We start from the raw sequence: 11,896 nt of genomic DNA on the forward strand, positions 1-11,896 counted from the left end.
GATGACATTTACAATCCCAGCCCTGAAATCCAAGGGAATTTTAAGTCCTGTTACGTTGAAAAACTGAAAGCAAATCAAACTAAACCACTTGAAAAATAAACCCATCAAACCCTGGCCTTTAGGCATTTTGCTAACAAGCTTACAAAGGATTTGTCTAGAGACAGCCCTCCTATATTAGCAGCCAATCTATTGACGGGCATCTGGTGTTAGGTTTATCCTGCTAATATAGACAACGGAATGTGGAGAGGTATGCATAGAGCAAAGACTACCAGTATCTTTGTTTCAAGTATTGGTGTCTTATTCTAATACAGGATGCGCTAAGAGAGCAAAAGAACATTGCCAGAAAAGTTTCACGACCACAGACATCAGCCCCAGACTGGTTGGGGCACTTCTACAGCATGTTACTGGCTTAGCTATTAACAGACATGGGAAATCTGGATAAGACTGGGGGGAGGGGTGGGGTGGAATTTGGGATGGAGCACAACTATGGAAAAAAAAGTGTTCATTTTGATGATCAGGGAGCATTGAAGTGAATGGCAACCACTCTCAGCTGAGGAACTGCTGCTACCTTTGGGGTCCATTACTCACACTTAGAACCAAACAAAGAATCTCTCCCCCAGTTTTAACTACTGAAATAGAAGACTGGAGGCCATTTTGGATTAAAAAAAAACTTTGGCACTTATTTCCCAGGAATCTAGAAGAGGCAACATTGTCAAGAGGAACACAATGTATACATCAGGCTCTCCCTTCCGTTCATGGGAATGATGTCAGCTACCTGCAAGGGCTATAGCTTTCCATCTTCATTCTTAATCTCTAATAGACTGAAGAAAACTGGTGTCCATGTTCAGCAGGGAAGACAGACAATGGAGAAAGCAGCAGACGAAAAGTGGCAAATACCAAGTCTTGGGGATCCCTACAGTAGACTGAAATGCCCAACAGATTACAAAACAAAGCCTTGCAAAAGTCTACAAGCAAGTATTTTGGATAAATGCCCAAATGCTCAGTGCTGCCCTTGAAATGCAAACAGCAAACCTTTCAGAAAGATATTTGACTCACACCTTGAAGAGCTGTGACAAAGTCCAGAATATCATAAGTGTCTTTAAACTCTACCTAAGGAAGCTGCTGTGGTCACATCAGCTATCTGCATCACCAGCAAAAGAACTTAAATTACATCCCTCAAGCCCTTTGTGGAAATAACAAAATTTGGAGAGAGATGTCCCAACATTTCAGCCAGGGAATGAACAGGGAAGAACAATATAGAAGAGTTTTTCCGAAGATTTCTAGCTTTTAACCAAATCAAAAAGCTTGGTATGATTTAGAATCAAGTTCTAGATACATGCATCCTACAACACTGATTGGAAACATATCTAGAGAGATTCTAAACCGAATGGCATTTGGTAATAAAGCAAAGACAGTATCTGGGCACAAATCAGCCCTGCCTACCTGAATGTCAAAATTTTTTCCTTCCTTGTGAAAGAGTAATTACAGAAGGTTGGGTTTTGTTGGGTTTTTTCCCTTCTAATGGCTAAACTGCCTCTCTTAAAACACTGAGATGTTGATTCCTATTTTTCATGGAAAACTGAAGAAAGGACAAAAAGATAATGAGAGATAAACCTCTGTTCCCACAGTGTACCCATAAGGTTGCCACAAAGACATGCTAGCCAAAACTGCAGTCCCCCACCTCCCACTGGCCTGAGGTTGCAGCCCTTAACAGCTGGAGAGGTAAAAATGCTGAGTATTACTCACTGCCATGACGAGCTCAAAAGGATATTTGTAGACTCGAACTGGGGACTGGTATTTCTGCACCATTTTTACTACACACCTGTAATAGAAAGAAATTGGAAAATTTTAGTTCCCTTACACCGAACACCACAATACATTCTAGCAATTTTCACAGACAGACCTAACTAGAAGCCTTAACTCTTTCTCACAAATAGAGAGGAGGAGACACAGTAGGTAGAGTATCTTGTCCAGCATAGCTTAGCAAGTCAGTGGCAGAGACAGAACGAGACAGGTCTCTGCAGTTCCAGGCCAATGCTGTGTCCAGCACACAGTAGCGTCCTTTGCTGCTTCCCAACACTACTGCAGTAAATTCAACTTAGAGGTCCAGCAAAACTCACAGTAATTAAAGCACAAAACAGAGATGTAAAGCCAGAATCAATTGTACTCTGGAGAAGGAGCCTGTCTTAGAAGCCTTGCAAAGCTTAAATGGCAATGCTTCCTTCTATCCCCCTTTTCTGCATTACGTTTGTAATCATTACACAAAATCTCCCTTGCTGAAAGCTTCCACAGCTTCCCATATCTTGGTGTTTTAAAAGCTTTTGTGCACAAAGTAGCATTCAGTTGTTTTAATACACTAAATGAAAGGAAAAGGAAACAGCATGCTTAAAGAACATGCCTGATGCTAAGCTAGCAATCACATCCCACTGACTGGATGCCCATTGCTTCCAGCTTAACTGAGGAAATAACTGCATGCAATGGAAACAATTCAGTTCTCAGCATTTCATTTCTCCCAGCCACCTCTCACTGTTCTCATCAGGATTCCTCCCTCAGACTCTCCTGCTGGGGTTTTAACCCTCAAATGTGCATAAATAACCAGCATCTCAAGGAAGTACATAAACCATTAAAAAAAGGTTATTAGGCTGCTTTCTGCAATTCCTTTAGGTTCCTTTATATCACTCCTATTAATACCATCTATGAACATCAGAAACACAAAAGACTGGATGGCTGGTTTGAGACACTGTGCTGATTCCACCCCACTCAAATTCCATGGCTAAGCAGACACAGCCCTCGGCAACATGACGCAGTGTAGCACTGAACTCAACAGTCAGAGCATTAAGACAACTTATCCCTGACATTTTAAGCCCAAAAATGGAGGCAAAACATGAATTAAAAGGCAGACAGCAACAGATTCTCCCTCAGAAAGACTGCTGCAAAATGCCATTACACAATAAAATCTAAACAAGGGAGAGGGGAAAAGGACTTTAAAAGTTTGAGTACCTGGGAACAGGGAATTTTTGTAGAAGAAGGGTCCCGCATTCGGACAGTTACTCTGCAGAGGATCACATTACCCAAGGAGCAATGTTCAGGATTTGCTGGATCTCTAGAAGTCTTACTGGTACTAAAAGCCAGTCCACGCAGAACAAGTAAATGCAGAGAGAATGCATCAGCAGAGCATCCAACTCAAACTGAAGTGAGCGGAGCAGGGACAAGCAAACACCCAGGAAGCCTGGGCTGCTATCACATATCAGATACCCGAGCCAAGAGGCATGGGGCACCTTGTAACGCAACGCTGTAATGTGATTATGCAAGCGCGATACCTAGGCTGTGCAGGAACCTTCCGAGTAAGTGCAAATATAGCAAAAGAAGCCTCATCAAAAGTATTTAGCTGTGATCTTGCTCTCTGTTCTGACCTCACCTGCTAAACCAGGAATTCCTGCACCTCTGTAGGAGGGGGTCAGGGACCTCCACAGGAGGAAGTCTCAGGACAGACCAGTCAGTCTAGCATCACCCACAGCCCAGAAACAAAGTCACCAGCAACAGAACAACAGGATGGCACAAGCTGTAGTTCAACAGCCTTAACCATGCTTCTTGGACAGATCTGTTGCTCCCTGGCAGCTGCAGCACCTGACTGCCACAGATTTATTACCCCCCGTTTCTCTAGCTGAGGGAAGATCGAGAAAAAGAGCCAGTGACTATTATATCCATGGGAAGTTGGGAAAGAAAGACAGCTGATAATTCACACCTGCCCTAGAAACCTTTCATACCTTGAGGAAAGTGCAGTGGCAGACCTTCTATGCCCTCTCCTCAAAACAGAGCTGCGAGACAATCATTCTGCTTCTCAAAGCAAGAGAGACTCCAGCTATGACTCCTGGGAAAAAAAATAAAATCAGAAAAGGCAGTGAAAGGTAGCTACTCAGTGCACAAAGATACAGATGGATGATCAGCACTGATAATGATATAAGATTTTTCAGGTGTTACCACTGGGCAGCTGGGCCATATTAGCTAAGGACATGCATCCTCATAGGGCTTTAGAGTCAAAAAGACATCCCATGTATTTGTCACAAAGTCATCTCATGTATTCCACTCAAATTATAAACAGACATGTTCAACCACCTTGTGAAGAAAACCAGAGAGAAACTACACAACTACAGAATATGTCTGCTTCTTAAACATCCATCATACCACTCCAGCCTCTACAGCAGCCCAGGCTACCTGCTCTACTTTGTATTTGCATCTGGGTAAAAGCACATATTAGGAAACACAGCTCAGCTGAAGAGCAGTGACTCACTCAACTGCAGCATGATCACTTAGAAACCCCAATCCACAGCTAGAGGCAGACCTGTAGCCATTCACTGGGTAACACCAGGGAAGAGCATGATTTTAGCTTGGCCAAGCCCAGTGCAGTTTGTAAAAATTCAGAGAGACTGGAGCTGTCAATGCATTGAAGCAGCATTTCTAGCTAATAATCACTTTAGCCATCCCAATTAGATATTAAAAGTATTTCAATAGCACACCTGAACACAGAAAACAGTGGCAGCTACCACATTTCACAAAGCATCCCATGACACACTGACAGCAGTGCCAACAGCACAGACACTCAACAGCCTGCAGCTCCCTGCAGAGTCCAGCTGGCCTACGTACCCCTTTTTGCTACAACCCATACAGCGATTCACAGATGAACCAAACCCTAGAAGGCAGAGAGTTAATTATAAGCTTGAGATACACCAGCTGGCACTGTACCAGGGGAAGGGGAGCATGGGAGGGGACATGAAATGGAAGGATATAAACCCCTGATGGCACATGCATTTCCCTGCTGTAACTTGGGTAACATTTCAGAGAAATGGCAAATTCTTAACAAGAAGTGGTGTGTACACAGCATGCAAAGCTACCACTACATATTAGCCGAGCTTGGAGACTGTGAGGACTCCCATGAGGAATACACATCACTACACACACAGCAAAGGGAAGAGAGGCAGTGATATCAACTACATGTTTCCACATTATTTAGAATCATGCAGTATGTACCTGAAGGGTTTTCCATATACTTAACTTTCAGTCTACTATTTGTAGGAGAGGCTTACTTGACAGAATACAGCCAGATGGTTGGAAATCAGAAATTGAGTTTATATATTAAATATACATAAAGCCCTGAATCAAAGTCCCCAATCCCTGCTTCTCATCCAGGCTAGTATGAACTCATTCAGCTCTTTCCACATTAGAGCTGCCTATCAGATGGTGAAACTCAGCAGCAAGTGACTTTATTAACCTCTCCCACCTGTGGTGGTTTCTTTTCAGCTGGAAGAGAACTACTGAGCAGTTTTGCTTTGTTTTTGGCAAAGAACTGCTGAAAATAGCAGAATTCCAGACTTCCTCAAATACTATTACAACATGTGAAAGCCAGCTGTGGTACCCAGCTAAGCTGATACTTCCAGTTAGAAAAAGGGGGACACTGTAGGGCTGTAGTCTTTCCTCCCCACTTCCAGAGTAAGGTGGAGAGAAAGGTGTGTGACATTTCCTCTGCCTGAAATGCCTTTCACTTAGGTAGATGCTGACACAGTAGCTGATGTTTTACACACATAATAATAAGATGGTACCAAGCTGTATGATATTTATTAGAGCTCTTTCACATAAGAGCTCAGGAACAAGTCTTTTGTAGCTTGCTAGAAGGAAGCCTCAAAGTGGAACAGCACCAACGTAAGCCTTTACTATCTTTTAGAAGCAGACATCTTCTCAGGCAAGACTTCATCTTAACCCCTGAGAAACACCTATGGTGCAGGGGTGAAGCAGCACAGAGGGCTGCAAGCCAGCACACTGCTGTGGAGCCTGGCCACCACTCTGTACACCTTGCAGAGATGCCTGGAGTCCTGCTGCGGATTATAATCAAAGACAAGCAACACAAACATTCAAACAACAACACTCACACATTCTTTACAACACAATAAGGAACAGTCTCTTTGGCTGAGAGGGGAAGAAGAAAAAGCAACAGCATACAGCATTCTGCTCTCAAAGGCTTGTAAAGCTAGCAGTTTCTTCCATGTATGTATCAAAATAAGTTCCATGCCTCACACTTCCACACCTTCATCTCGTAAGTTAATTTTCTCACCAAAGAACAACCACTGACCTTTTACACACAGCTGCATACTAAATCCCTGGTATTTGCCAACCTGCAGCAGTAGATAAGCTTTCTTGAAGGAAAGCTCCTCATTTCTCACCTTGCTACTCCATAGGAAGTCATACTATGCCATTTTGTCCATCAACACTATAGTCAATTGTTAAATACTCAAGTTCAATTTAAGAATGGAGACATGCTTCAGCTTAAGACATAAAAGAAGAGTAGGTCCAGTCAGCAGGTCACTTGACTGCAACAAAGCACCAGCACAAAACCATTTCAGCTTGCCCCAAGTAAAGTTTGCAGTCATATTTTCTCTGAACACAGGCATGCTGTACAGAGGCTCGCTCATTAGCCCAATCAGACAAGCAGTGCCATCAGCACAACTCCCTTCTCACTGCCTGCAAGCCGATTTTACTACTTGGAGGAGTTAAGCCAAGTGACCCAGAGAACAGCACATGCTTGGTTTAACCCTGCCCTAAAGCCAGTGGGGTTTTATATAGAAGCTGACCCAAATACATCAATACATTTAGTAGCAACTTACCAGGGTCAGCCTTTGAGTTTACAAATACTTCAGTGCCAGTTTTTTGGGTGGTTTGTTGTTTTTTTTTTTAAACTTTAACACCCAGAGAGAGCTCAGCAGACAGAAAGCCAAGCTCTTAGGAGCAACGCCAGCAGTAAGGCTGATGCTCTCACACAAAAGGAGCTGGGGTCCTACTCACTGCTCCCTCCACGCTGCTGGTGAGCCCACTCTGGAGCAAGCCACCGCCAGCCTTCGTTGAGAGGAGATCCAACGTTTATCCAACTTCCTCTGAGTAGGACAGAAACCAGAAAACTTTAAAACCGTGGGTTTGGAGGAATTTTTTTTTTTTAAGTAAACCTGAAGCAACGCTCAGCCAGCCTGCCAGCTCCAGCCTGCCGCTCACCGCCGCTCGGGTTCTCACCCGCTCCCTCCCTAATCCCCACAGGATTATGACTAAAATTTCCTTCTCAGCTTCCCTTAGCTGCACGGATAACGGCTCCCGGCACCCCCCCAACACCCACTCACCGGTCCCCTCCGCCACCGTACGAAGGGCCCGGGCACACGGCGAGGGACGGCGGCCGCCCCTCAGCCCCCCTGCGCCGGGAAAAGCCTCGCGCCCCCTCCCTCCCTCCCACGGCCGCCCCGAGGGACCCCCCACAGAAGGGGGCCCTCCCCGCCCCACGTCTCCTCACCGCGGACACGGCGGAGCCCGGCCGGGCCCATACCGAGCGCGGCGGACCCGACCCCGGGCGGCCGCTACCGCCGCCGGCTCCACGCGCCGCTTCAACCGCCGCGCGCGCCGGCCCCGCCCCGCCGCCGCCGCCGGCCCCGCCCCTCCCCGCGCGGCGCCGCAGAGCGCTGTCCATTGTGCTACGGAGGGAAGGGGGGGGGGGGGGGGCGGGGCGGAACGGGACGGCGGCCCCGCCCAGGCGCACGTGCGCCGCCCGCCGCCATGTCGCCCCGCGGAGCTGAGGCGCCGCCGGGATTGCCCGGTGGCCTCGGCAAAAGCGGGCCGGGTCCCCGCGGCGGGCCTGGGCAGGGGGGGCCTGGGCAGGAGGGAGCGCCTGGCAGAGCGCGGCGAGGCCGCCGCGGGGATTTTACCACAGGTTTTACCACAGGGTTTGCCGTTTTCCCGCTCCCTGTCCGTTAGGCTGCTGCCGCGGGCCAGGCCCAGCAGGCCGAACGGCGGTAACTCCTCATCAGCTGTAGAAGGCTTTAACTTAAGACTGTCATCTGACTTAAAAGAGGGGGAAGTGCGTGGCAGTGAGCTCATCCCGGCCCGCAGGCTGAGCGTCCCAGGCTGGCACCTGCCCTCGAGGAGGAGGAACCCGCTCAGGGTCTGGGCTGGCGGAGGCAGAGCCACAGCTCCCAAACAAGACCCAACCCCGCTCGTCACGAGGTGGATCAGACCTTGACGAGCTGCTCTGCTGAGATGCCTACTCGCCTCAGTCCTTAAGCTCTTATCATTGCATTGTATGGAGATTCAGTTTATTACGTGACTTACTATACAGCTACAAACTCACACTTTGAGCAAACGTTCCCAGAACTGAATTCTCCCGGCAAGGTAAAAGGCAATCATCCAGCTAAGCGGTCGGAGTACATTCTCACCTCTCAGCCTTTTTTTCTCCCATCATCTTTGCAAATCTATACGTTGTTTCACAAATGTTGTGGTTTAACCCCAGCCGGCAACCAAGCACCCCGCAGCTGCTCACTCACCTCCCACACAGTGGGATGGGGGAGAGAATCTGAAGGGTAAAAGTGAGAAAACTCGTGGGCTGAGACAAAGACAGTTTAATAGGTAAAGCAAAAGCCGCGCATGCAAGCAAAGCAAAACAAAGAATTCATTCACCACTGCCCACCGGAATGGGCAGGCCCATTCTAGTAATCTAGGAAAGCAGGCCTCCATCACGCCTAACGGTCACTTGGGAAGACAAACACCATCACTCCAAACATCCCCTCTTCCTTCTTCCCCCAGCTTTATATGCTGAGCATGATGTCAGATGGTCTGGAATATCCCTTGGGTCAGTTGGGGTCAGCTGTCCTGGCTGTGTCCCCTCCCAACTTCTTGTGCTCCCCCAGCCTGCTCGCTGGTGGGGTGGGGTGAGAAGCAGAAAAGGCCTTGACTCTGTGTGAGCACTGCTCAGCAGTAACGAAATCATCCCTGTGTTATCAACACTGTTTCCAGCACAAATCCAAAACAGAGCTCCATACTAGCTACTATGAAGAAAATTAACTCTATCCCAGCCAAAACCAGCACAGTGAACCTTGGGGAGATTGCACTTGCCCTGTGCTTCGGAGTGCGTGGTGAGAGTGGACCCTGTTCATCAAGCCATGTGCTGGGGAAAGATACCATAGCAGATAGTTGTCACCATCTGGCGAGGGTCCTTGAGAACATGGCTCTACTGGAGGAAAAGGTGCTCATGCTGCAGTTGCTTCAGGGTGGCAGAGCGAGCTGCCAAGCAGGCACATGGTCCTGGGGCAGGAGGACCATGTGGCACCAAGAAGTGGTGGAGGAGAGGAATGTGGGATACCAGCCTGGGAATGTTTTGTACCTTCAAAGCCTCCTTTCAAGAACTCCCTAGGGACCACCTGCCATTTTGTGTGATGTTATTGAGAAACATTGCACTCAAGTTTACTGGTGCTTTTTCTTTTCCTGTCTCCATATCACTTTTAGCTGTAGAGTGTCCCCTTATCTGGGCAGGCATTTCAGGAAGCTGCGGTCCTATTTCTGATCAGCAATATTTCCTGAAATGTTCTGCTAGCTCAGACCAAGGAGACCAGCCTGATACTGCTCTGTAAACAACAAAACCACAGAGCAGTCAAACGTCAAAGCACTCAAGGCTGCAGCCTGCAGAGTCAAAGCAGGCAGCTTTTCCTAGAGGCCTTCGCAGAACAACCAGGCATCAAAGGCCACAAAGTTATCCAAGGCCTGTAACATCTACATTCACTGTATAAATAAATGCTGTCTTTTCCCATTCAGAATGCAAACTTTTTTTTCAGAGAAATGGTCTTTCTTGCCCACTCCTCAATCACCATTAAATTTCCTCAGAGAAAACAGAAGAAAAAATAAAATACTATTTCCACCCTCTTGCTACAAAGCTTACACCAGCCCATTACTACTTTGTGACCTAATTGCCATAGTTTTCCTTTTGTTCTAGTCGTAAAAGCTGCTTGAGATTTTGGTGAGTAACATCCCATACTTTTCTCTCCTGAGTAGCCCTGACTATAATTCCTGTTTTCCAACATATATTTTCTCCTGCTGCCAAAAGGTCACCTTGGCATTTTCCAGTGTCGGTAGGCTACCTTTTCCCCTGACACAGAGCCAACTGTCCCCTGGCATTCCCAAGGGCTGTGAAGTCTCTTGCTATCCTTCCACCTGCAAGGCCTGGGTGTTTGCCTCAAGGGCTGGCATTCAGCCCTCAGTATTTCTTGTGGGAGCTGCTCAGAGAGAAGTTCTCACCCTATAGCCACCCAGCCCGGGAACTGCTGCCAGTCTCTGCAGTTAGAAAGTAGAATGCCTGCCAGGAAGGACATCTGCTCTGGAGATACCATTCAGCCTCCACTTCCCTCATTACTGGTGGCTTTTCACTGCAAACTCTCTCTTCTTCTCAACTTTCATGCCTCATCTGTGGGCATAAATTTGAAAAAATCAACAGAAATTCAAGTGAGCTGGTGCATCACATGCAGAAAAAAACTTGTAGGGATTGTTCATGGTGTTGTTACTCCTATTTACCTTATTATGAAAGCAGCTGACCTCTAAAGAAGCTGCAAAGGATGTTTGTGGCAAAGCTGTAGTCAGTGAGGCCAGAAAATTCTGTGGTCTGCCTTGGAGGTGCTGGGGTAGACTCGGCCCTGTGCAGGAGAAAGATCACGGTGTAGCGGAAAGGCAGCATCCTGCAGCCAGCCCAGCCCTTTCTGCATTGTCACACTAAGGTGCTTTCCAGCCCTCTTTCACACGTGTTCAGCTACTCTTAGAAAATCAGCATTGTTTAAACATTAAAGAATCTCTTTAAAAATTCAGCAGCAAAGTTCACCTGGTTTTTCGAGCCATATTTAAAGTGGCATGGAAGTGTATTTCCAGTCTCTAGAACTGGGCTTCAGTCCAGCCCATGTCACTGAGTGGAGCCGGGAGAAAGAGGAGGCTCTGCAGCCTCCAGCACTGTGAACAGACATGCCAGTCTACTCCACAGCAGCGTTCAGGGCTAGCTTTCACCTCTGCTACCTCTACATCTCTGTAGAGAAACCTTTTAGCACTTAACCTAGCTCTGTTTCATGAAAGCTAAGCAAAAGTTGGGTCTGTTGTTTTGAGAGCCAGCAAAAGTTCAAATATTGAGGCTTTTTTCATGGAAAACACAGATCAGCAGTACGTCGTGCCACACCATTTGCCAGATCCTTTTGTGCCAGAAGGTTGTGCCCCATATCCTATGGGTCCCTAGGGCTTTGCCTTCCCCATGCCGCTCAGGGAAGCTGATACTGTCAGTCCCATTTTTTCTGGTGCAAAACTGACATGAAACATGCTGCCCAAGGTCACACAGTGAGAAGGCAGAGATCACTGGCAGAGATGAAACTGGAGATCTAATGAGCTCTAGTGCAGCACATTTACAGCAGATTCAGTTACCTTACCCATCAGACTTCAGATAAACAGTGTGCTAATGGCTCTCTGCTACATTCACCTTTCAAGATAATGCCTAGGTGGCTACCTGCCCAACCTTCCCTTATTCTGCAGCTGTTAAAATAGTTAGGTAGTCATACATTGTTTTATTTCATTAGGGAAAGAGGTCTCCCAGCCTCTGACCCACCAACAGTTATGAACTGAATTTCTGCTTTGCATAAGAAAAATACAAAATAAAACCATCACATCAGTGATATTTAACCCCTAAAGGTTCCAGGTCAAGAGCTGACCACGCTGTTGCTCTTCAAATGCATCTTTATGAGTTTATACACATGCAATGTGTTGAACATGGTCTATTATGTCCACTTACGGGCACTGTGCATTTTCACCGGTGGCTCATAAAATATCTGCCATTTTCCATCTTATCCGCTTGGAAAGATCTGATACCACGCAGGACTCATTTTTATCAGAAATACTCCTCCTCATTTCTGTTCAGTTGTACTGGGACTCCCTTAGACAGATACAGCACATTGCGACAGCAGCACATCTCCACAACCTTACAAGCAAGCTATAATACTGCAAATTACAATAGAATTCAGCTTTTTGCAAGAGTGCTAGACAGGCCCTGTGTAAATAAAATGCATTCTGT

General features: G+C 46.9%; 1 protein-coding gene across 7 annotated transcripts in view; it reads right to left on the reverse strand.

The window, feature by feature from the left end:
* SEC14L5 (SEC14 like lipid binding 5) overlaps window positions 1–7,415 on the reverse strand; it is a 41,959-nt gene extending 34,544 nt beyond the window's left edge. Inside the window, exons 1-5 of one of the 7 annotated variants that reach the window (XM_075018378.1) lie at window positions 7,328–7,415; window positions 6,835–6,923; window positions 3,768–3,871; window positions 3,001–3,121; window positions 1,747–1,822 (exon numbers count right to left, since the gene is read on the reverse strand). In XM_075018378.1, the coding sequence (XP_074874479.1) occupies window positions 1,747–1,809 (63 nt within the window). In that variant the 5' untranslated portion in view covers window positions 1,810–1,822; window positions 3,001–3,121; window positions 3,768–3,871; window positions 6,835–6,923; window positions 7,328–7,415. Of the gene's footprint in view, window positions 1–1,746; window positions 1,823–3,000; window positions 3,122–3,767; window positions 3,872–6,656; window positions 7,106–7,327 lie in introns of those variants that run through there. The other 6 variants (XM_075018377.1, XM_075018376.1, XM_075018374.1 and 3 more) reach the window with 6 other exon arrangements.
* Between the last annotated feature and the right edge of the window lie 4,481 nt (window positions 7,416–11,896).

The sequence above is a fragment of the Buteo buteo genome, chromosome 29 (genome assembly GCF_964188355.1).
Source record: "Buteo buteo chromosome 29, bButBut1.hap1.1, whole genome shotgun sequence".
NCBI classification, from domain to species: Eukaryota; Metazoa; Chordata; class Aves; order Accipitriformes; family Accipitridae; genus Buteo; species Buteo buteo.